The sequence below is a fragment of the Chiloscyllium plagiosum genome, unplaced genomic scaffold, assembly GCF_037043375.1.
Source record: "Chiloscyllium plagiosum isolate Xiang-an unplaced genomic scaffold, Cpla_swu_hap1 HiC_scaffold_4, whole genome shotgun sequence".
Taxonomy (NCBI): domain Eukaryota; kingdom Metazoa; phylum Chordata; class Chondrichthyes; order Orectolobiformes; family Hemiscylliidae; genus Chiloscyllium; species Chiloscyllium plagiosum.
Window position 1 is genome coordinate 117337908 of NW_028270142.1, and position 25695 is coordinate 117363602.

Here is a 25695-nt window from a genome sequence, read left to right on the forward strand (position 1 = left end):
CAGGAAATATAAATGAAAGAACTGCACCGTGGAAATAAATCAGAGAATTGGGCCTTTCCACCACTAAATCAGAGAATTGGAGTAGGGCATTCTTACATGAGATTATGGCACTTCGCCAGTAAATGTGAGAATTGTTTTCTGGCAACACGGAATGGGAGGATTGGGTAGTATATCACGGAATAGGAAAATTGGAGTAGGGTATCACTGAGTGGAACACTTGTTCAGGACATCAGTAAGTAGGAGAATCAGTGCATGGCCGGAATGAAATGACAGAATTGGGCCATGGAACCACATAGTGCAGAGAAAAATCGAATGGTAAAATTAGGCTTCAGTAACTGGGAGAATTGTTGCAGAGAAGCATCTGGACATACGGTGGTAGAACTGGTGTATGTTAACAGTACATTAAAAAACTTGTGCAAGGGACCAAAAATATAGAGCAATATAACAGGACTAAATAGGAGAGTCATTACAAAGGGCACCAATATGTAGAAGACGTGTATCAGGGCAGAACTAAATAGGAGTATTGATGCACCGCATCAAAAATTGGAGAATTGGTGCCGGTGCCACGAAATTAGAGAACTGGAGCAGTGTTCCACTACATTTGGAAACCTGGGGGACGATAATAATCAATTAGAGAGTTGGGGCAGATCACAACTAATGGCGGTTTTGTGCAGGACTGGTAAAATGGAGATTTGCTGCAGCGGTCACCAATATTTGAGAATTCTGGCAGTGGACAACTAAACGGGGGAATTGTTGCAGAATCTACTAAATGGAAGAGCTTCACAATGGAACTAAATTTAGAGAATTAGAATAGGACACCCCAACATTTGGGAGCATTGGTCTAGGTTATCAGTAAATGTGAGAATTGCTGAAGGACAATATTGAATGGGAGAATTGGTACTGGGCATCACTGAATGGGAGAATTGGGATAGGGCATTGCTGAATGGGAGAATTGGGATACGGCATTACTGAATGGGAAATTGTTTCAGGACATCAGAAAATGGGCGAATTGGTGCCTGGTGGAACCAAAGTAGAGAATTGGGTCATAGCACCACTAAACAGGAGAAATGTTGCAGAGAACTGGTAGGATTAGGAACCAGAAAGTAGGAGAATTGCTGTTGAGAAGCATAAAATGGAAGTATTAGTGTAGGGCATCAGGAAATAGGAGGAGTGGTGTATGGTGCAGTAAATTAAATGACTGGTGCAAGGGGCTAATAATTTAGAGCATGGAACAGATCTAAATGGGGCAGATGGGGGTTGGAATCAGCAAATAAGAAACTTTCTGCAGTGCATCAGTAAATGGAAGGTTGTCACAGAGCACCACAAATTTAGAGAATTGGTGCAGGTCTCAGAAAATGGAAGAATTGAAGCAGGTCATCAGCATGTGGAAGAATTTTTCAGGGCATCAATAAAGGCAAACTTAGGCATCAGTAATTGGGAGAAGTGTTGCAGAGAAGCATTAAATGAAAGAATTGGTGCAGGGCATCTGGACATACTGTAGTAGAATTGGTGCGTGTTGGCAATACATTAAAGAACTTGTGCAAGGGCCAATAACTTGGAGCAATGGAACAGAACTAAATAGGAGAATCAGTTCAAAGCATCAGTAAGTTGGAGATTTGGTCCACGGAACACTAAATGAAAAAAATTCAGCAGGGCATCAATATTTGGAAGATGTGTATCAGGGAAGAAATAAATAAGAGAATTGATGCATGGCATCATTAATTGGAGAATTGGTGCCGATGCCACGAAATTAGAGAATTGGTGCAGCGTACCACTACATAGGGAAACTGAGGCAGGACAACAATCAGTTAGGGAGTTGGCGCAGTTCACCACTAATGGAGGTTTTGTGCAGGATTTTTAAAAGGAATATTTGCTGCAGGCTCACCGATATTTGAGAATTCGGGCAGCGGACAGCTAAATGGGGGAATTGTTGCAGAAACTACTAAATGAAAGAGCTGCACAATGGAAGTAAATCAGAGAATTTGAATAGGGCACCCTGATATGGGAGAATTGGTCTAGGTTATCAGTAAATGTGAGAATTGCTGAAGGACAACATCGAATGGGAGAATTGGGATAGGGCATCACTGAGTGGAGAATTGTTTCAGGACATTAATGAGTGGGAGAATTGGTACACGGTGGAACTAAATTAGAGAATTGGGCCATGGCACCACTAAATGGGAGAATTGTTGCAGAGAACTGGCAGGATTATGCACCAGTAAATAGGAGAATTAGTGCAGGGCATTAGGAAATAGGAGAATTGGGGTATGGAGCAGTAAATTAAAGGACTGGTGCAAGGGGCCAATAATTTAGAGCATGGAAGAGATCTAAATGGGACAGTTGGGGCGTGGCATCAGTATATAAGAACATTTCTGCAGCGCATCGGGAAATGTAATGTTGTCACAGGGCACCACAAAGTTAGAGAATTTTTTTTAACATTACATTACAGTGTGGAAACAGGCCCTTCGGCCACACCGACCCGCCGAAGCGCAACCCATCCATACCCTACATTTACCCCTTGCCTAGCACTATGGGCAATTTAGCATGGCCAGTTCACCTGACCTGCACATCTTTGGACAGTGGGAGGAAACCCACGCAGACACGGGGAGAACGTGCAAACTCCACACAGTCAGTCGCCTGAGGCGGGAATTGAACCCGGGTCTCAGGCGTTGTGAGGCAGCAGTGCTAACCACTGTGCCACCGTGCCACCCATTAATTGGTGCAGGTCTCAGAAAATGGAAGAATTGGAGCAGATCATCAGTATGTGGAAGAATTTGTCAGGGCATGACTGAAGGGAGAATTGGTGTAGGGCACCTCTAAATGGGAGAATTGGGCCTGGTTATTACGAAATGGGAGAATTGGTACAGGGCATTAGTGAATGGTTAAATTGGTGCCACAAAATTAGAGCTTGAAGACGATCACCTCAAATGTTAGATTAGATTATTTACAGTATGGAAACAGGCCCTTTGGCCCAACAAGTTCACACCGACCCTCCGAAGAGCAACCCAACAAGACCCATTCCCCTACATTTACCTCTTCACCTAACACTACAGGCAATTTAACATGGCCAATTCACCTAACCTGCACATTTTTTTGGACTGTGGGAGGAAACCGGAGTACCCGAAGGAAACCCACACAGACACGGGGAGAATGTGCAAACTCTACACAGACGGTCGCCTGAGGTGGGAATTGAACCCGGGTCTCTGGTGTTGTGAGACAGCAATGCTAACCACTGTGCCACTGTGCCACCCATAAATAAGGGCAAGGCAAGGAATCAGTAAATGGGAGAAATGTGCCACTTAACAGTAAATTAGAGAGTTGGTCCAGTGTACTACTATGTGGAAGAACTGGGGTAAGATAATACTCGATGGGAGATTTGGTGCAGTTCCTCATTAAAGGAGGATTTGTGCAAGATTTGTAAATGGGTGAATTGGTTGAGGGCAGCGGAGCACTAAATGGGGGAATTGTTGCAGGAGCTATAAATTAAAGAACTGCATCATGGAAATAAATCAGAGAATTGTCTATTGGCACCACTAGATCACAGAATTAGAGGAGGGCATCCCTAAATGAGAGTATGGCTCTTCATCAGTAGATGTGAGAATTGTTTTAGCTCAACACAGAATGGGAGAATTGGGGTAAGGCATCACTGCATAGGAGAATTGTGGTAGAGCGTGACTGAGTGGAGAACTTGTTCAGGACATCAGTAAATAAGAGAATCGGTGCACAGTGGAACAAAATGACAGAATTGGGTCATGGAACCACATAATGCAGAGAAAAATGAAATGGTAAAATTAGGCATTAGTAATTGGGAGAATTGTTGCAGATGAGGTATTAAATGGAAGAATTTATGCAGGGCATCTGTACATACTGTAGTAGAATCGGTGTGTGCTGCCAGTACATTGAAGAACGAGTGCAAGGGGCCAATAACTTAGAGGAATGGAACAGAACTAAGTAGGAGAATTGTTGCAAAAACCTCAGTTTTTGGAGATTTGGTGCACAGAACACTAACTGAAGCAATTTGAGCAGGGCACCAAGATTTGGTAGATGTGTATCAGGGCAGAACTAAATAGAAGAATCAATGCATGGCATCAATACTTGGAGAATTGGTGCCAGTGCCACTAAATTAGAGAATTGCTGCAGTGTACAACTACATAGGAAAACTGGGGCAGGACAATAATCAATTAGAAAGTCGGTGCAGTTCACTGCTAATGGAGGTTTTGTGCAGGATTGGTAAAAGGGAGATTTGCTGCAGGGCTCACCAAAATTTGATATTCTGGCAGTGGACAACTAATTGGAGGAATTGTTGCAGAAACTATTAAATGGAAGAGCTGCACAATGGAAGTAAATCTGAGAATTAGAATAGGGCACCCCTATATGGGAGAATTGGTCTAGATTATCAGTAAATGTGAGAATTGCTGAAGGACAACATCGAATGGGAGAATTTGTACAGGGCATCACTGAATTGGAGAATTGGGATAGGGCATCTCTGAGTGGAGAATTATTTCAGGACATCAGTAAATGGGAAAATTGGTGTACGGAGGAAATAACTTAGAGAATTGGCCCACGGCACCAGTAAATGGGAGAATTATAGCAGAGAACTGGCAGGATTATGCATCAGTAAATGGGAGAATTGCTGTTGAGATTCATTAAATGGATGAATTAGTGCAGGGCATCAGGAAATAGGAGAATTGGGATATGGTATAAAAAATTAAAGAACTGGTGCAAGGGGCCAGTAATTTAGAGCATGGAACAGATCTAAATGGGACATCTAGAGGGGTGGGTGGGATCAGTAAGTAAGAAAATTTCTGAAGCGCATCAGTAAACGGAAGATTGTCACAAGGCACCACAAAGTTAGAGAATTGGTGCAGGTCTCAGAAAATGGAAGAATTGAAGCAGGTCATCAGCACATGGAAGAATTTTTCAGGGCATCACTAAAGAGAGAATTGGTGTAGGGCACCTCTAAATGGGAGAATTGGGCCTGGGTATTACAAATGGGAGAATTGGTACAGGGCATTGGTAAATGGTTAAATAGGTGCCACAAAATTAGAGCATTGGAAAAGAACACCTCAAATGTTAGTATAAGGGCAAGGCAAGGAATCAGTAAGTTGGAGAAATGTGGCAAGCATCAGTAAATTAGAGAGTTGCTGCAGTGTACCACTAAATGGCAGAATTTGTCTAGAGAATCACAGCATGAAATAATTTGTGCAGCGCTTCAGTAAATTGGAGAATTAGTGCACAGTGTCACTAAATTAGATGATTTGATTTTTGCACCACTAAATGAAAGAATTTGGGAAAGCCACCAACCAATTAGAGAATTGGACCACAGCAAGTCTAAATGGGAGAAGAGAGGCAGTTTGCCAATTAATAGAAACACTGAACTTAGAATAACATAACTTTTGAAGATCCAACCAATACGAAAATGCAACATAACAAAGAGCTGTTCCAATTTCCTGCAACATCCCATAATACACCCCTTGGCAAAAAGGTAAATTCAAACACAGGTTCTCATATGAGAGAGACTTCAGAGAGAGAGAGAGAGGATCAGTATGGAGCTGTTACATTGACCAGCAGTCTCAAAAACCACTTGCTAAATCCTGAGCTGGGAGAACTGACCACTACCCATTCATTGTACAAGTGTTTTATAAAAAACCTGAGGTAGTATTTGTTAGCCATAATCAAAGGGCTGACCCCAGCCAACTCGGAACCTCTGCTGTTTCCAATCTCTTTTAAAAGATTTTAAAGGACACAGCCACCTGATGAAGGAGCAGCGCTCTGAAAGCTAGTGCTTCTAAATAAACCTGTTGGACTATAACCTGGTGTTGTGTGGTTTTTACCTCACAAAGACGGGGGACAAAGCAGGAATATGGCATTGAGATTGATGATCATCCATGATCATATTGAAAGACAGAACAGTCTTAAGGGCTGAAAAGTTCATTCCTGCTTTCTATATAATACTCTCTTTATTCTACAGTATAGTGCAATGTAGACCATGTGTGTTCTGAACGAGTCTGGAGTGAATCTTGAACCCACCGTCTCACCCTAAGGCAGGATAATTGCTGCTAAACCACAAGTAACACTTGATTACTTTAAAGTGATTTGTGCCTGGGTATAATGGTAGGAAATCTCACCTCTTAGGTTGCCAAGGCCAATCAGCTTCCACTGAGCAATTTGCAAGGTGTGTGACATTATTACTTTCTGTTGTCTTGGCTGTAGCATACCTCATTTTGTGTACTTACTAGAATAAAAACAGTTGGCCTTTCAGGGCCAGATTTATTATGTTTAGTAAGTTCATTGTAATATTGTGAAGATAATTGTTTTCAAACTGGTCGATTGATGACGAATAGGCCGTTGAGAGTTTGAAGGAAATGCATAATTCCAGAGGGAGAAATGAGCACCAAAGTCAACAGTCAATTTGAATAGCAAACTAACTATCAGAGTTAATGCAGACATGATAGATTTTAAAAAGCCTGCTTCTGCACTATATCAGCTCTGCGATTCTGTGAATATTTTCTTTCTTGCAGATGTGCTTGGAGGACGTGTTAAAAATTTCTACACCCGCTTGCCATTTCGTGAGGTGCAAGGCATCTCAGTAAGAAACAGACTGAATGTGACTGCAAGAGGAATTCAAACTGGGTAAGCATTCATTCTTTGAGGACTCTTTTATAATGAAGTTCCCAGACCACATTGAGATGCACCCTCTTCATTTGCTTTTCTCATTAAATCATAGGACCATCAGACATAGTAGCAGAAGTAGACCATTCAGTTTATTGAGACTATTCTGCCATTTAATCAGGTCATAGTTAATCTGATGATCCCCAACTACACTTTACTGCTTATCCCCATAATCCCTTATTTCCTTACTGATTAAACATTCCTTTATTTCAGCCTTATATTTAATTAATGACCCATCCTGAACAGCCCTTGATAATAAAGAATTTCACAGATTCACAACTCTCTAAATTAAATTTGCTCCACCATCTATACCTGAATTCATTCTTGACAAACATACTGAATAAAAATCTAACAAACTCACTCTTCTATACTCCAATATTCAAGCATTTTAAAGCCTATTGACTGAAAATTGAGTTCTTTATTTATATTACCCTTTTGTGTGGAAAGCTGTTTTCCTGAATTTACTTTGAAACAGTTTGGCTCCAAGCTTTAGATTATGCCTATTCTGATTTGCCCAAACATACAGTATAAGTATTTTTATCATTTTATATTGTGGCATGTATTCTCTGAAACAAGTGCCTACTCTTCTGGTTTGATGTTGCTAGCATATTTTGATTTTGTTATTTCATTTGTCAATGGTTTTATTAACTTATCAATCATGGTCACAATCTGTATCTTTAATGTATGAACATGCATTATTACTTTTTTCCTGTATGACTATTTGCTGAATCAATGACCCCTAGTTCATTTAATTCTGGCCCTAAAGTTCATTAAATCATACAGTTCAAACATAACTTTGATTACAAGTCCAGTTATCTATCCTCTACTTCCCTTTTCCCATCCACGTTATCATATCACTTCATTATTCTCATTTTAATGTGATTCCACTTTGAGTCAAGCCAAGCAGGCAAAATTTTCTTGCATCTAAAATTAATCTTTTACCCACCAGGATCTTGTATAAAATGTTATAAATATTTACATTTCCTGTATTATTTATGATTTAAATCAATGGCTGATTGTACCATAGCCAAATTTTGTGATGATACAAAGATAGATAGGAAAATAAGTAGAGAAATAGGTTTGAAGATTCTGCAAAGGATATGGATAGTTTAAAAATGTGAGAAAAGTGCCTGGTAGATAAAAGCATGATGGGGGAAATTATGAAGTAATCCACTATGGTAGAAAGATTAGAAGAGGAGAATATTATTGTAATGGCAAGAAACTGCAACATGCTGCAATAAAAAAAGGATTTAGATGTCCTTGTGCATAAATCATGGAAGATTAGTATGCAGATACAGCAAGTAATTAGTAAGACAAGTTAAATGTTGGGCTTTATTACAAGAGAGTGGAGTATAAAGTAGGGAGATTGTACTACAACTGTCCAAGGAATTGGTGAGATGACGCCAAAATGTATAGCTTTCATCTCCTTGTCTAAGGTAGGCTATGCCGCCATTGGAACAGAAAGATTCATGAGTCTGATTCAAAGTAATGCTTGTCTTAAGAGAAAGTGTGAACAGTTTGGGCCTATACTTATTAGTCTTTAGAAGAATAAAAGGCAATCTTATTGAAGCATTTAAGATTCCTGGGAATTGACAGTGCAGATGCTGAGAGGATATTTACCCCTGTGGTAGAATCTAAAACCATTTGAAAATAATGGGTCTCCCACTTAAGACACAGAGGGGGGAGAAATTTCTTCTCTCAAAGACTTAACCAGAGAACAGTAGACACTGGGTCATTGAATATATTTAAGGCTGAATTAGACATTTTTTTGCTGTAAAAGGACATCAATGGTTATGGGAGTGAGGAGAGGCATGACATGAATGTGGTAAAGCAGAAAATTGGAGTTAATATAGCATCAAATTAACCACGACCTTATTGAATGGTGAATGATTTTATGTTCACATTTGTGTGCTAATCTAGAAGCTCCCATATGGGAATTATTGGCAGATGTATGTCCCTAATGGGATGTAGGCTTAGAAAAGCATTGTTTGGATTGTGACCTTTTGCAGAAATCTGGAATAATATTACTTTTAAGGAATTGTGCTGAACTGACTCACCACATGTTTGTACTCCAAGGTTCTTTGAATGTGAACGCTTGTGCGATGAAGATTCTTGTTGCAAAGGATTTGGATTTCTGAAAGACCCACGACTTCCAGGTATTTACGTCAATGAATAAATCCTAGTATTTACAGCCTATTGAGTGAAAAATTATCTTTACCTGTATTACCCTTTTGTGTGAAAAAGTGTTTCCAAACTTTACTTTGAAATAGCTTGGCTCCAAGTTTAAGATTATATCTACTCTGGGTTTCCTGAACCAAACAATATAAGTTTTTTTTAATCATTTTCTATTCCTTGATTAGAAAAAGTGACTCTTCTTTAAAAACTGTTTTTTATTGTCTCTAGTATTAAAAGAGTAGTTAAATTGCATGTTTTGACAAGAGAATAAAAATTACCAGTACCTGCCTAAGCACTGAAAGAAATAGTCATGAAAACATAACACATATACTCTGATCCCAGAGACTTGAGCTGAAAATGTGTTGCTGGAAAAGCGCAGCAGGTCAGGCAGCATCCAAGGAGCAGGAGAATCGACGTTTTGGGCATGAGCCCTTCTTCAGGAACAAATTTTCAGCAACACATTTTCACTCTGATCTCCAGCATCTGCAGTCCTCACTTTCTCCTTCCAGAGACTTGGGCTTGTAAAGGGCAGGACATTCAGAATGGAACCAAAGATAATTGGATCTGAACTGCCATCAGGAATAAAACCTGGAAGTACTGAGGTAACAAAACTGACCATATTGAACTGATGAATTTGAGGAGAAGAACGTAGAACAGCATAGAATAAACAGTGCAGTACAGGCCCTTCAGCCCTTGATGTTGCACCGACCTGTGAAACTGATCTGAAGCCCATCTACACTTTTCCATCTTCATCCATATATTTATTCAGGAAGGCAGTGAGGATGGATGCTAACAGTAAATTCAAAAGAGTAAAAAGAAAGCAAAACATACTGTATGATAGGTAAAATCCTTGACATTTTTAGCCTTCAGAAATCTATTTCTTTCTTAAATACATTTAATGAGTTGGGCTCTACAGATTTCTGTGGCATAGAATTCACAGGTTTATCATCCTCTGAGTGAAAGCCTCATCTCAGTCTGAAATGGCCTACCCTGAATCCTTATCTCAAGTCCCCTTGTTCTGGATACCTGCACCACAGAAACAGGTCCCCATTGCTAATCTGTTCAAACCATTCATTGCATTATATGTCTCACTAAGATCTCCTCTCATTCTTCTTAACTCCCATTGAATTGATGATCCAAGCTCTCTTCATGTGACAAACCTGCCATGCCTGGAATGAGTCTGGTAACTTTTTGCTTCACTCCCTTTAAATGAAACATGTGTCTTTTTTAAGTAAAGAAGACCGAAATGTGTACATAGTTCTTGAGTTGTGGAGTCATAGAGCAAGTCTTCCTTGCTCCTGCACTCAAACCCTCTTGCAATGAAAATCAATATACCATTTGCCTTTCCAAATTGTTCGCTGCACCATTCTAACTGCTTATAATTTAAATCACTTTTGCTGGTAATTTTGATCTTATTTATAATTAGTCAGATGAGACACATAGCTCAGAAGGTTGAACCAAGAACCACCTATCAATCAGTTATAAAAATGATAGAATCACTACAGTGTGTAAAGATGACATTTAGTCCACCAAGTCCTCAGCAATCTTCCACAGAGCATCCCACCCAGACCCACACTGTAACCCTCCATTTACCTCACCTTCACATCCCTGGACACCATGGGCAATTTACTTTGGCCAATCCACCTATCCTGCACAACTTTGGACTGTGTGGTTACTAAGAATGACTTGAAAAGTCTCCAGAATTGTTCACAGTTCATGCTTAACATTGTTCAGAACTAAGGTGATGACTGATTAGCTGTGGTGAAGAGTGGCAAAAAAGTTTAGTCAGTGACCCTGTTCCTGGTTGCTACCCAGTGAAGTCAGGTGTGTGTGTGTGCGTGTGTCATGCGGATAGGATGAAGCTTAACTGATGTTTAGTGTATGGTGAAACATTAGTCAAAGCTCAGTGTTCAAGATCAGACATGAAGAATGTCCAAACTGGGGAATAACATGAGCATGGGACTAACAAAAATCTATCCATTAATATTAACATTCATTATAAAATGCATGTGATAGGTTTGGAGATAACGTGTCTGACACTCAACAGTCTTGGAGTACAGTCCTGCAGTGAGGAAATTCAGAATTGGCGTGTCGTAGACTGTGAGTCAGCTGATGTGAAAGCACCAACTTATCACTTTGGATGGTACCAAAAGCCTGGTAAGTAACTCAATCTATATTTCCAGATTGACATTGTTTCCTTTAAAATAATTGTTCAAATTAATTGCATCATCCTGCTAGATTCTTCAAGAGAGTCAAAAAGTATTGAGAAAGCTTTTTTCTGTCTGTGATGTGCTTACTTTCCTCAGAGGTCATAGTCCATGTAGGCACCATGACATAGGTAGAGCTAGGAAGGAGGTTCTGCATTGTCAATGTGTGGAAGAAGGCATCAAAATAAGAAGCAGAACATCAAAAGTAATAATCTCTGAATTATTAAAGTTAACCAAAAATATAAAACAAAGGACAGCTCAGTAGTTAGCACTGCTGCCTCACAGCATGGGACCTGGACTCGATCCTACCATCAGGCAACTGTCTGTGTGCAGTTTGCAAATTCTCCCCGTACCTGCCTGGGTTTCCTTCAGGTGCTCTGGTTTCCTCCCACAGTCTAAAGATGCGCAGGTTAAGTGGTTTGGCTATGCTAAATTGCCGACAGGGGACATGCCGGCTAGGTAGATTAGCCATGGGAGATGAGGGTGACAGTGATCGAGTAGGGAATGGGTCTGGGTGGGAGGGTCCTCGGATGGTTGGTGTGGACTTAGTGACCAAATGGCTTGCTTCCACACTATAGGGATTCTAGATGGGAAAAAACAGAGATGGCAGATGAACTGTACAGATAATTTGCATTGGCCCTCACTAGAGAAGATACAAGAGCAGCTCAGCAATAACACAAAATCTGGAATTGGGTAGGAACAAGACACTCATGAAAATTACAATTACCGAGGAAGTAGGACTAAGTAAATTGTTGGAATTGCAAGCTGACAAGTCTTCAGGCCCTGATGCCTTTCATTTTAGAATCTTAAAAGAAAGAGCCAGTGAAGTGCATTGATTTGAATTTTCCAAACTCATTAAATTAGGCTAAGGATCATTTAGATTGGAAAATGTCTAATTCCTTTATTCAAAAAGGGAGGGAGGCAGAAATCAGGAAACTGCAGACCAGTTAACTTAACATTTGTCATAAGGAAAATATTAAAAGCTGTTATTAAAGATATTATAACTAGGCACTTTGATAAGTTCAAGTTAATCAGCCAGAGCCAACATGGTTTTGACAAAGGGATATCATGTTTTATTAATTTTTTGGAGTTCTTTGTAGAAAGACATTGACAAGTTAGACCAGAGTGTCTGTTTCCAAGGTGTATACCTCTAAGATCCTATGACTCTAAGTACATGTGCTGTGGATAGAGGGGAACCAGTGGTTGTATTCTATGTAGATATCCAGATGACATTTTATGAAGTACCACATCAAAGATTATTCTGGCAAGTAGAAGGTCATGGATTAGTGGGTAACATGTTGGCATGGATACAAGATTAGCTATTTAACAGGAAACAGTGTGGGAATAAGGGGTCTTTTTCAGGATAGCTAATTTCATAATTGGTATGCCACTGGGTTTGATGGTGGGACTGCAACTCTTTACAATTTACTATTAATCATTTGGATGAAAGGTCAAAAGGTACAGTAGCTAAATTTGCTGATGACACCAAGAAATTGGAAACGTAGTTGTCAAGAGGGCATAAGGAGCCTACAAAGAGATATAGATAGATAGGTTAAATAAGTGGGCAAAGATCTGGCAAATGGAGTAAAATGTGGAAAGGTGTGTAATTGTTCATTTTGGCAGGAAGAATTTTTAAAGAAGCATGTTATCTTAATGATGAGAGGTTGCGGATCTCTAAGATGTAGAGACATCTAGGTATCCTCATGAATGAATCCCAGAAAGTTAATATGCAGGTAGAGCAAGTAATGTTAACATTTATGAGGAAAGCTAATTGAATGTTATGGATTATTGCAAAGGGAATTGAATGCAACAGTAGGGAGGATATAAAATAAGATCATCATGTATAGGAGCAGAATTAGGGCATGTGGCCCACTGAGTCTTCTCCGCCATTCAATCATGGCTGATATGTTTCTCAACTGCATTCTTCTGCCTACTCCCTTTGACCTTTGATCTCCTTATTAATCAAGATCTATCTATCTCTGTCTTAAATACACTCAATAACTTGGCTCCACAGCCTTCTGTAGCAATGAGGTCCACAGATTCACCACTCTGTCGAAAGAAATTCTTCCTCATTTCAGTTCTAAAGGGTGGTCCCTTCATTCTGAGGCTGTGCCCTTGAGTCCAGATCTCTCCTACTAGTGGAAACATCTTCTCCACTTCCACCTCAGCTAGGCTTCTCAGTATTCTGCAAGTTTCAATCAGATCCCTCCTCATCCTTCTAATTTTCAGAGTACAAAGCCAGAGTCCTCATCCACTCCTCATATGACAAGCCCTTCATCCTTGGGATCATTCCTGTAAATCTCCTATGGACCCCCTCCAAGTCCAGCTTAAATACAGTGCCCAAAACAGCTTCCAATATTCCAAATGCAGTCTGACCAGAGCATTTTACAGTCTCAGAAGTATATCACTGCTCTTACATTCTAGTCCTCTGAAAATAAATGTTAAAATTCTGGTATGCTGCTGGTATCTTCACCTGTTCAGTTCCTCCTCTTTGATCCCCATTACTACTTCTCCAGCTTCATTTTCATTTACCACTCTTCTGTCTCTCCAGTCTTTTATATATCTAAGAAAACTCTTGCAATCTTTTATATGATTAGCTAGCTTATGTACATATTTCATATTCTCTCCCCTTTTTATTAGTTGTCCTCTGCTAGTTTTTAAAGGCTTCCCAATCCTATAGCTTCCTATTCATCTTCACCATATTATATACTTTTTGCGTTTATGCTGTTCTTGACCTCCTTGTCAACAATGGTTGCCTTGTCCTCCCCTTTGTATTTTTCTTCGTTCTTCGGATGAATTTCTGTGTGCCTCCTGAATTGCCCCTAGAAACGTCAGTTATACAGGGTATTGATAAGAATGCATCTGGAGGACTGTGCATAGAAGACTGTGTAGACTGTAGTTACAGAAGGATGCTGATACATTGGAAGCTGTTCAGAGAAGGTTTGCTAGATAAATACCTGGAATGAGAGAAGTGCCTTATGAGGAAAGACTAGACAGTCTAGGCCTGTAATCTATGGAGTTTAGAAGAGTCAGGGTGACTTAATTAAAACATAAGACCCAGAAGGAAGTTGATTGGATGAATGTCGAAAGGATATTTCCTCTCGTGGGATAATCTAGAACTTAATGTCATTGTTTAAAAATAATGGGGCTCCCATTTAAAATAGAGATGAGGAAACTTTTATTTCTCTGAGGGTTGTGCATCTTTGGAATCAACTTCCTCCAAAAGCAATGGATGCCTTTTAACAGGATATTTTTAACAAAAAGGTAAATATATTCTTGATTACGAAGAGGATGAACAATTGTTGGGGATGTGCAGGAACGTAGAGTCAGAGTTAAAATTCTCAGGATCAGCCATGACCTTATTGAATGGTAGAGCAGGCTCAAAGAACAGAGTGGCCTACCCTTGTTCCCTGTTTGTAGGGACCTGCTGCTGAGAAGCAGGTTTCCAAAAGAGGAAAATCTTCCATTGCCTTGTTGTCAGTCCCCTCTTCTTGGCAACTAAAATACCGGATGAACCAAAGCTCTAAAAAAGATAAATTCAGGCCTATGTTCTTTGTTGGAAGGTACAATTTCGGACAATTTTGCACTAACATAATGTCCATCTGTGCATCATTTTTGCCAATTTGAATTCACTCTAAACTGCTTCCAATCTTGTTAGCGTATTATATGTCAGAATATAAATAAATGGAAATCACAACTTTTCCTTCTTAAAGTATGTTAGTTTAAGTTTCTAACCACCATTCGAAGCAGCATGTTAGAAAACAGACATTTTATATTTTTAATGTGACGCTTATAAACAAAAAAAAGTTGGGGAAACAGATTATATATTCCAGATCTCAGTGAGGAGAGGCTTTTCAACATATGGTTTCAAAAGAACACATAAAAATGCTAAGAAAATTACTTAGATTTATGTTGCATCTAAAATTCTGGGTTTAATTTTAACCTGTTTAAAACCAGTGTAAATAGAGGAAATTCTCGTCTATTGTTCTTTAGCTTAATGGTGGAATCATTAGAATGAGCCAAAATGTATTTGGCATGGGATCTGAAATACTTGTCTTGTCAAAGGAAGAAATTAGGACAAAAGTAAATATATCTATCAATGTTTACTTGATCTCTTGCCTCAAGATTGGCAGATATTTTTACTCTGTGTTTGTTTTATACCCCAAATTATACATTTCTTTGAAGGGTAAATGTGTCGAAAGTTCTACCATTTGGTGTCAAAATGTAAAGACTAATCTCATGAGACCATCTGATAGTCAGAAAGCAGAGACATTATGAGACATTTATTGGCTACTTCATCCGCTCTGGACTGCACTTACATCGCCATTTTGAAATGTGTAAAGCTTTATTTAGGGATCTAAAAATTTCTAGAGCCTCTAAATATGTTTCTGATAATATTGTATAGTAATACTATTGGCCATGAGGAAGGAACTACTTACTTACTTCAATACTGTGAATTCAGTGAAAGCATATGTAATTGGCACTCATCTTGCAGTTCAGCTTTGCCGCTGTTTTGGCAAATATCCTCTCCTGAAAGTACTTCTGCTCTGAAATCCTTATGTCAGTTTAGGACGCCACCTTCCTGTCCGCCCCCACCCAATCCCTATAGTTCAATATGAGAGCGGATGCCAAAATTGGAATCCCAGCTCGCCATCTTTTTTTGAATTAAAATCCTCAATAGGTATTGCGCGTTTTTGTTAATAAGCCAATTGACCTGAATAGTAGGTGGTTGTCATGATCACGCAGTCAAGAGTGAGAGAGAGCTGTTTATTAAACAACATTGTTGAAAGATGGGAAGGAGGTATTGGGGACAGTATTCAGGAAGGGGATCTGTGTGCACTGGGGAAACCCACAAGTTGTTAACCTTCTTTTGGGCCTCCAGGTTGCCTACCCTCCAATTCATATCCATCCCAAATAATCTCCCTCACCCTCTCAGGCATTGTGGTCCTTCTCCATCCCCAATCCTATACTTGTATCTCTTTAGTGGCAATGTCCTCTTCATCCCGGAGATGTCCTGCAGTCCCCAATATGTTCTGGCTTTTCTGGAACCCGAGAGCTATTGACCAATCTGATTGGCTGGCAGGCTTTAAGAGTAGAATGGGGAGATATTCTTTAAGCATAACTTCACCATCCCGCTGCAGACAAGCCTGGAAAACTCAATAGAAGAGGCGGTAACACAGATGGTAAAATTGCAAAGGACATGTTCTTTGTTTCTGAATTGTCAGCTAACTCATCTTCCAATTTCCATTCACAGTGAACCAGTGGAAACATACAGGAAACATTTGCCCCCCTGTCAGCCTTCCTCCACTTCCTCAAAAAGGTACTGTTTTTCCATCTACTTACCTTGCTGCTGAAAAAGCAATTGTAGCAAGCAAATCTTATCGTGCAGAAGTAATATGACACAGAACTCTGGTTGAGCCCTATTGATGTTTTCCGATTGATAAGGGCAAAGATCAGACAGAAGCCAAACCAGAAAGAAGCTGATTCAAGGCTTTGCTATTTATAAAAATTTCCTGGAAATCAAAAGAAATTGGATAAACAGTGTCTGCTTATGGTAGTTCTGATAGATGTTAATGGTCCAGTGGTATGGAGCATAGAAAAGCAATAAGTTCTCCTGGCATCTGAGCCAACATCCTTCATGTGACCAATTTATTCAAAAGTTTATATTTCCTGGTCATTTAGATTAGATTAGATTACTTACAGTGTGGAAACAGGCCCTTCGGCCCAACAAGTCCACACCGACCCGCCGAAGCGCAACCCACCCATACCCCTACATTTACCCCTTTAACCTAACACTATGGGCAATTTAGCATGGCCAATTCACCTGACCCGCACATCTTTGGACTGTGGGAGGAAACCGGAGCACCCGGAGGAAACCCACGCAGACACGGGGATAATGTGCAAACTCCACACAGACAGTTGCCTGAGTCGGGAATTGAACCCGGGTCTCTGGCGCTGTGAGGCAGCAGTGCTAACCACTGTGCCACCGTGCCGCCCACTAATGCTTATGATAGTTCTGATAGATGTTAATGGTCCAGTGGTATGGAGCATAGAAAAGCAATAAGTTCTCCTGGCATCTGAGCCAACATCCTTCATGTGACCAATTTATTCAAAAGTTTATATTTCCTGGTCATTTACTTCAGGGCTGATTGTGGGATCTCTTGTCAACCAAATCCCTGCTCCATTTGTCTAAATAGGAACATAAGAGTAGGCCATTCATCCCCTCGAGCTTGTTCCACCATTCTAGATCAAGTCTGATCATCCTTCTCAATGCTTTATTCCTATGTTATCCCTCAACCCTTATGTAATTAGTCAGTAGAAATCTATCAATCTCTTTCTTGAACTTGATGACTGGGCTTTCACCAGTCTCTGGGATAGGGAATTCCAAAGATTCACCACCCTTTACTGAAGATATTTTTCCTCATTTCCGTTCTAGTTGGCTTGCCTTATATTCTGAGGCTGTGCCCCCTGATTCTAGACTGCTCAGCCAAGGGCAACAATCTTTCAGCATTTACTCTATATATCCCTTTATGAATTTTTAAACTTTCTATAACATTGCCTCCCATTCTTCTAAACTTCAGAGACTACAGGCCAATCCCTTCAATCTCTCCTCAGAGGACAGGCCAGCTATCCCAGGAATCAATCTGGTGAATCTCTGCTGTGCTTCCTCTGTGGCAACTATATCCTTCCTTAGGCAAGGTGACGGAACTGCCCACAATATTCCAGATGTGGTCTTACTAGTATTCTATACAGTCAAAGCAAGACTTCTTTGAACCTGTACTGAAATCCTCTTGGAATAAAGTCCAGTGTATCCTTTGACTTCCAAATTACTTGCTGTACCTGCATGTTTGCTTTCAGTGACTTGTGAACAAGGACAACTATGTCATTTTGGACATTAGTACTTCCCAATCTCTTGTCATTTAAGAAATATTCTGTGATTTTGTTTATCCAACCAAAGTGCATAATGTTTGTTAGAATTCAGAGGCTTGTGAGCACAATTACCTAATATAGGCAGTCTCCCATTTGTAAGCAACATTGAGATAATTTATTGAGTTTATGAAGCAGCAGTTTGCTACAATACATTATTTATTTAAATGGACCAAGAAAGGAAATTGACAAGCTCTTGCAAATGATGGTGCTTTACCGATCCTGAAGCTGTAGATTTGATTTATTGCTGTCACGTGTACTGAGATACAGTGAAAAATGTTGTCTTATGTGCTTTATGGCAGATCATATTGTACAAGTGCATCAGGGTAGAATGGAAGAGAAGAGTTTCCTGTGGTTTTGGAGTGGTAGAGTGTTCATCCCTGATCATGGCTTTTAATTCCACATTATTAAAAGATTCGAATTCCACCATCGGCCACGGTTAGATTTGAACCCAGATCCCCAGCTAGTTAACAATGCCACTACATCATCGTCTTCCACACAGGAACCCTCCACAGTCACAGCAACCTAACATGCAGTTACAGCAAGATATATGATTGGCGAACAAAAATGAAGATGTCTTATTACAGTTACAAGAGTATTGATACAGATTACTCTGAAAAACTACATTCTGTTCTGTTCTCTTTGCCTAGGGAAGGGAATACTTGCTTCAGAGAGAGTGAATGAAGATTTACTAGACAAATGTTTAACCAGTGAGCAGTGATTGAGTAGACAAGGCTTATATTCCATGGAATGTAGAAAAATTGTGAGCTGATCTAATTAAAACATATAAAAATGCTTAAGGATATTGACAAGGTTAGATCTTGATAAGAAGTTACTAATTGCTGCAGAATCTACAAGATGAAGTCTCAATTGCAAATGAGATGATCGGCCACTCAGGGTTGAGATGAGAATAAATTTCTTCATTTGAAAAGTTTTGTGACTTTGGAATTTTCTTTCCAGTGTTGTGAAGGCTCAATCATTGCATATTATTCACAACAGAGCTTGGTACTTTTTTTTTCAGGCGTTACCGAAGGGATTAAACTGGGAATTTTGGCAGTCATGATCCTGTTGAATGCCTAAGCAGACCTAAAGTGTCAAATAGCTTACTGCAGTGTTTCTTTCAAATGTTCTTTTGACTCTCTTGCTCCTCAGATGCTGCCTGACCTGCTGTGCTTTTTTCAGTGCCTCACTTCATCAACTCTGACTTCTCCAGCATCTGCAATTCTCACTGTCTCCAAGTCTTTCTGAGCACCAGACCTTAGGAAAGATACATTAACATGAAGAAGTGCAGCATAGATAAATAAATAAATAAACAAAAACTATATCCACTGTTAGGGAGTCCAGACCTAGAGGGTACAATCTTGAATTTGGAGCCAGACTTTTACAACAAAGAGTTGGTGTACATTAATACTTCTCTTTTACAAAGAAAGTGATGCTAGACCATTTTTCATTTTTTCTTTAAATTTAAATTGATTTTTAAAAGGTTATTAGGGACTAGCACACACATTAATTCTCAGGCCAGCCATGATCTTTTCTTTTATTCACCCATGGGATATGGGTGTCATTGGCTGGGACAGCATTTATTGACCAACTGCAGTTGGCCTTGCAAAGGTGGTGCCATCTTGAATGGTAGAACAGGCATATTCTGTTCCTTTGTTCCTATATTTTAAGCTATGATATAGTGCAATAACTCAGCACATTAATTAGGGCACAAGTCATTTGTGATTCCCTGTCAGAGAGAAACAACGCTGCCCTGAGATTACCCACCCACTGCACCACAGGAAACGCTCTCACCTCTGCCTTTCACAGAGGAACCACAAACTTTCTGGATACTTCCCCTCCTACAATCATGAGGTGCATTTGTTACTTCTGAAACAAAACCACTGGTCAAACATTCATTGATCTGTGCTGAATGGTCACCATTCTAATCTCTATTCAAATCACTGGGATGATATGCAGCTCAGTGTACTCCAAGCACCTGCAATGGAGTTAAAGATGTGAGGATATTCTTTGAATAAGTGGCCATCTGTATATACTCTGTCAGGTATACATAATATGAAGGGTAAAAAGAAAGACTTCTATTTCAGTGAAACCTTTCATTATTTCAGTATATGACAAACTGCTACAAAGCAAATGAATATTTCTCCAGTGCAACCATAATGTGTGGAATGTTGTAGCCAATCTGTAAATAGCAAAACCCCACATATAGCAAGGCCAAATTGTATGTTTGGCTTCTGTTAATTGATATAGATTTGTCAGGTAAAATTGACTGCCCTTCTTTAAATAACGTTATAGCATCTTTCATGGCCATCTGAGAAATGTTGAAACAGGATAAGACAGGGTAGTGGGTGTATAATGCATAGTTAACACCACAATTCCAGTTTTTGTTTGCTCCTGTCAGAGCTATCCTCATGGTTTATTCTGAAAATAGACAGGCAAGAGGTTAAAACAAGAAGCTGTCATGATTTTTCTCCAATCTAGTAAACAATGGTAATAGCATTTATGTTATGAAGTGGTTAGCATACTAAATTAATCTTTAGAGTGAGGTAACTACTGTGAAGGCAAGCTCGCAGTTATCTGAGATCTTAACACATGGCTATCAGAGCAGGTCAAAGGCTAGGAATTCCGCAGAATGTAACTCACCTCCTGATCCCCTAAAGCCTGTCCACTATCTACAAGACACAAGTCAGGTGTGCCCCACTTTCCTGGATGAATGAAACTCCAGCAGCACTCAAGCAGTGTGGTACGTTCCATCACAAAGCAGTTCCCACTTTATTGGCACCACATCCTCACATATTCATTCCCTGCACCATGGATGCACACAATGACCCATGTATATGATCTGTAAGATGTCCTTCAGAAATTCACCGAATTTCCTGAGACAGCATCTTCCAAACCAATCACCATCACCATCCAGGAGAACAAAAGTGGCAGATACATGGGAATCTGCAAGTTCCGCTTCAAGCAACTCAGCAACCTGTTTTGAAATTGAATTGTGTTCCTTTACTGCCTTTGAAATGAAATTTTTGAACTTGCTCCCTAAAAGCATTGTGGGTGTACCCACTAAATGAACTTCAGCAGTTCAAGAAGACAGCTGACCACCACTTTTTCAATAGCAGTTAAGGATGACAGTAAATGCTGGCCCAGCCAGCAATCCCATATTCCCTGATGAATAAACAAAACAGAGATAAGGTGAGACAAATGATCAATTGGTCAGTTTTAATGTGTCTCAGTCAAATAATGACACAAAATCATTAACATCTCATCCGAAGGTTAGAATCTCTGGTAATGAAATGTTCCTTCAACACTTCATTGGGCTGTCAGCCTTGATGATTCACTCAATCTTTGAAAAAGGCTTGTGAGAATGGCAGGAGTAACATGCTGCTTGATTTCTTTTTAAAGCTGCAAATTGCTACTTTGAAATCACCTCTATTTGCATCTTAAATATATTGTGACACAGTCAAGCTATATACAAGCTACAGGCTTTTAGCTTTTGCATAGCATTGTGGAGTGTTCAGCAAAGAAATAGCCCATTCAGCACAATAATCTTTCTCGGTGTTGATACTGGGTTGGAACGGCTGTTTGTGATGCAGAATGAGTCAATTCCCATAACCAAGGCCACAGTGAAGGCCCTGCCTCTCAGCCTCTCCCCTCCCCTGAGGTATGGTGACTCTCAACCCACCACCAGTTCTCGCCCTCTCTTTTGTCTTTCCTCATTCTCTATTTCTGTCAAAGAGAGATCAACCGATGATCCTCTGGGAATATCTGTGGTCACCTCACTGATCCTTGTGAAATTCATGTTTCTGCCTTCCTCCTTCTGAGTAGCCACTCATTCTAACATTTTAAAATTGGGATTCATAATATGAGTTGAAACTTTTCAGTGCTGCTTCATCAGCATGAACATAGAAGAATGAGAATCTCAATGGAATACTTCCTATGCTCCTGACCCTGCTGGAAGTAAATTGGATCCATAGTCCAAGTCGCTCCTTTTTCCCCATATTGCTTGATTCCATCACTGATTAAACATGTCTGTCCCAGCCTTGAATATACTTTGCAACCCAATCTCTGCAGCAGTCTGTGGGTAAGAAAAGATGCAGCCTCCTACCACTTGTGAGAAGAAATTTCTCCTCATTGAAGTCCCAACTGGACAACACTTGGAAACCATGCTCCCTGGTCCTAGACTATGCCACAATGGGTGTTAAAACAGATGAGAAGAATTTTTTTTCTCTCAGTTGGAAGTGAATGTATACAATTCTTTATTGCAGGGAGTTGTCAAGGTTGGATCATTAAGTATCTTCAATTTAATCAGAGAGGGAATCAATACTTATGAGGATAAGACATGAAAATGGAGTTGAGGTTAATCAGATCAGCCATAATCTCATTGAATCGTGGAGCAGACCTGATGGTTACTTCTGCTCCTACCTTGTATAGTGTTATAAAGAGGAGAAATCCTTCTCATCTCCATTCTAAGTGGTTAACCCTTACTCTGAGAATATACCTACTTGTCCTAGACTCTCCCACAAGGGAAAAAAACCCTCTCCTCATTTGCCCTAAGAATCTTGTGTGTTTCAAAAAGATTTTCTCTCATTCTTCCAAACTCCAATGAAGCCCATTCAACTCAAACCCTTCTCCTAGGACAGTATCTCCACACCCAGAATCAACACAATGAACCCTCTCTGGACTGCCTCTAATCCCAGTATGTCCTTTCTTAGCTAAGGGGAATAAAACTGTTCACAATGTTATAGCTGTAGTCAGATGAGTAGTTTGTATAGGTTTACCAAGACTCCCCTATTTGTACAGTCCCAATTAATTCTAGTATTCCTGTAAGTATCGCGATATTACTGTTGTTTCAACTTTGATGCTTAATTGTCCAGAATGCTGTTATCAGATTGCTGAGCACAAAGGGATTCTGTCCCATTGGCTCTATTGGCTTTTGTAAACCTCTTGATTTAATACAACAACATTCTGCCACACTTCAGTTTGATTTCCCTGTATCACACTTTGAGACAAGGATCCCACATTTCCAATTTACAACTGCTTTTGTCTCTTCTCCTGATAATTTCAGGGAGAGGATGCAGAGCCGACTCCAAGGAAATTCAATATCCTTTTCTGTTGGAGTGCCTTCTCCCTTCCTAGGAATAGCCTATAATTGTTAGTGGATATGCAACTGCTTCTATGGACACTGGGAGAACATGCCCCTCTATCGGTTAGATACCATGTTCACCTCCATCTCCAGGAAAAAAACATTATTTTGGCCTTAGCCATGGACAAAGAGTCCTTCTACTTCTTGTCTCACAACCTCAAGAGCCACGAACTATGATACTGAGTGAGGAAGGTAATCATTCTGGTGTTATACTTCTCTGTTGCCATTTTTAAATTATTCACCGCCTCCCTCCTTCTGAAGTTGCTGGAGTTTTCTGCCATGGAACTCACACAGCTAGCCATGTTCTATGTCCATACAATTCCATACCCACAAGCTCTATCTGCAGTCACTAGGCAGATTAGGGACTGATTGTAGAATCCTATCTCATATAATATCCTTGACTTAAAAGCAGTTTGATTTGTTGCAGAGCTGCTATTTCTGAGATCAGCTACCTCAGCAGTCTAAGATCTTTTCGGTCTGTAACATGGATTAGAGAAAATTACGAAACCAATCAGGAGCTAACTGGACCATACCTATATAAGCTAATGACATTTAGGGTCTGGATGATAAATTTCTTGTAATTTGATTTCCTTTCCCTCTTTTGCTTTTCTTCTTTCATTTCTTTCTCTATCTCTTGCTCTCCCTTTATTGCTCTCTTTCTCTCTCTCCTCCCACCTGTTTTGACAGAATATATCACTATCTCATTTATTGTACATACAGAATTGAGAATTCTTTTACAGTGAATGAGGTCAAGCTGAAACATATCAGACACCATCGTTACTCACACTCCTTAGGACTTATAGCATTTGAGTTTTATGGTGCATTGAATGCATTTTCAAACTATCAGTAATTTAACTGTTATGGTTGTTTGCAGTGCTACTGAATAACTGGAACATCCTCAAGGTATCCACAGGCCTCGATCCCACAATAACCTTTTTTGATGTATTGCACATCGATAGTGACAGTCCTGTGATGACTGAAGATTTCAGAAACTATGCCAGAGACAGGTGCCTGTCAGGTGAGCACACATAAACAGCTGATCCTTACGTCAAGGGTCTTCCTACTGCATTATTATTTAAGAGTGACTTTCTCAGACCAAAATGGTACACATTACTTGGACATGAAAGAGTTTACTGAAAGGTGGAGCACATGCATTAACAATAGCTCTCTATGATGGAAATTCTTTGAATAGAAATCTAACTAATGTTAGATTTGCAGTGACATAATGATAATAACATTGGTGTCGCCATGTTAATACTGTGGTGGCATGGGTTTGAATCCTATCAAGGCAGCTGTTGCATGTTAAATTTGAGGATTAAAATTTGGAATTGAAAGCTAGACAGTAATGTTGTCTATGAAATATCATCAATTGTTGTGAAAAAAAACTCACAGGGAAGAAAATCTACTATCCATCCCTGGTTTGGCCTATATGTGATTGCAGATTTTCAATGTGGTTGACTCTTAACGGTTCTCTGAAATGGTCTAGCAAGTCATTCAGTTCAAAAACAATTACAGATAGGCAAGGCATATTGCCCTGGCCAGTGATGCCTACATTCCATGAGAAAGTAAAGACAGGCCTCCAGATGCAATGAAGACTGCCTCAGCATGTACTGGAGCACTGAGCACATCAGTCAGACTCAGTGCGTTCTGCCCATTTGAGGATTCCAGTCAGGCTCCATAGGCTGGGGGCAAATCGGAGGCCTGCTAGCACTGGCAATCTGTGTCTCTCACTGGCAATATCAGCACCCCGTCTGGTCAAAGTTAGAGCGGTTAATTCCATCATTTTGACAGATTCTGTATCATAACTGCCCTTCACTTGTTTTGTTCACTGGAGAACAGTTCTGAACTCCAATCTTTCCACTTAACTGCAACTGACTTCTGATACCTTGAGCAGCACAGTGATTAGCACTGCTGCTTCACAGCACCAGGCATCCTGGTTCAATTCCAGCCTTGGGTGACTGTGTGAAATTTGCATGTTCTCCCCATGACACATTGATTTCCACCAGGTGTTCCAGTTTCCTCCCACCGTCCAAAGATGTGCATGTTAGGTGGAATTGTCATGCTAAATTGCCTTGTAGTGTGCATGGTGGGTCGATGAGTTATGGTTAATGCGGGGATAGTGTGTAGGGGTGGTCTTCGGTGGGTCAGTGCAGACTTGATGAGCTGAATGACCTCTACCTATTTAACTATTCTTTTGAGCTCGTTCTCTGCACCCTGTCCAAATCATTGACATTCTTCTTAAAGGGAGGTACGCATAAGTTTGCTTTATTCATTCATGGGATGTGAGCATTGTTGGCTGGGGCAGCATTTATTGCATTATCCAAGTTGCTCCTTGAGAAGGTGGTGATGAGTTGTCTTCTTGAACCACTGCAGTTCCTTTGGTGGAGGTACACCCACAATTCATTTTGTGTGTTCTAGGATTTTTAACACAGCAATAGCAAAGGAGCAACATATTCTTCCAAGTCAGGCTTTGAGGGGAACTTGCATGTGGCAGTGCTGCAATGTTTCTTCTGCCCATGTCCTTCTCGTTAGAAGTGGTCACAGATTTAGAAGGTGCTTTCTAAGGAGCAGTGG

General features: G+C 40.1%; 1 protein-coding gene across 1 annotated transcript in view; it reads left to right on the forward strand.

Moving 5' to 3' along the window:
• tg (thyroglobulin) overlaps positions 1–25695 on the forward strand; it is a 367649-nt gene that overhangs the window by 137549 nt on the left and 204405 nt on the right. The window contains exons 33-37 of the mRNA XM_087985879.1: positions 6519–6630; positions 8746–8825; positions 10861–11001; positions 16306–16371; positions 23996–24139. Of these exons, the coding sequence (XP_087842005.1) occupies positions 6519–6630; positions 8746–8825; positions 10861–11001; positions 16306–16371; positions 23996–24139 (543 nt within the window). The remainder of the gene's footprint in view (positions 1–6518; positions 6631–8745; positions 8826–10860; positions 11002–16305; positions 16372–23995; positions 24140–25695) is intronic.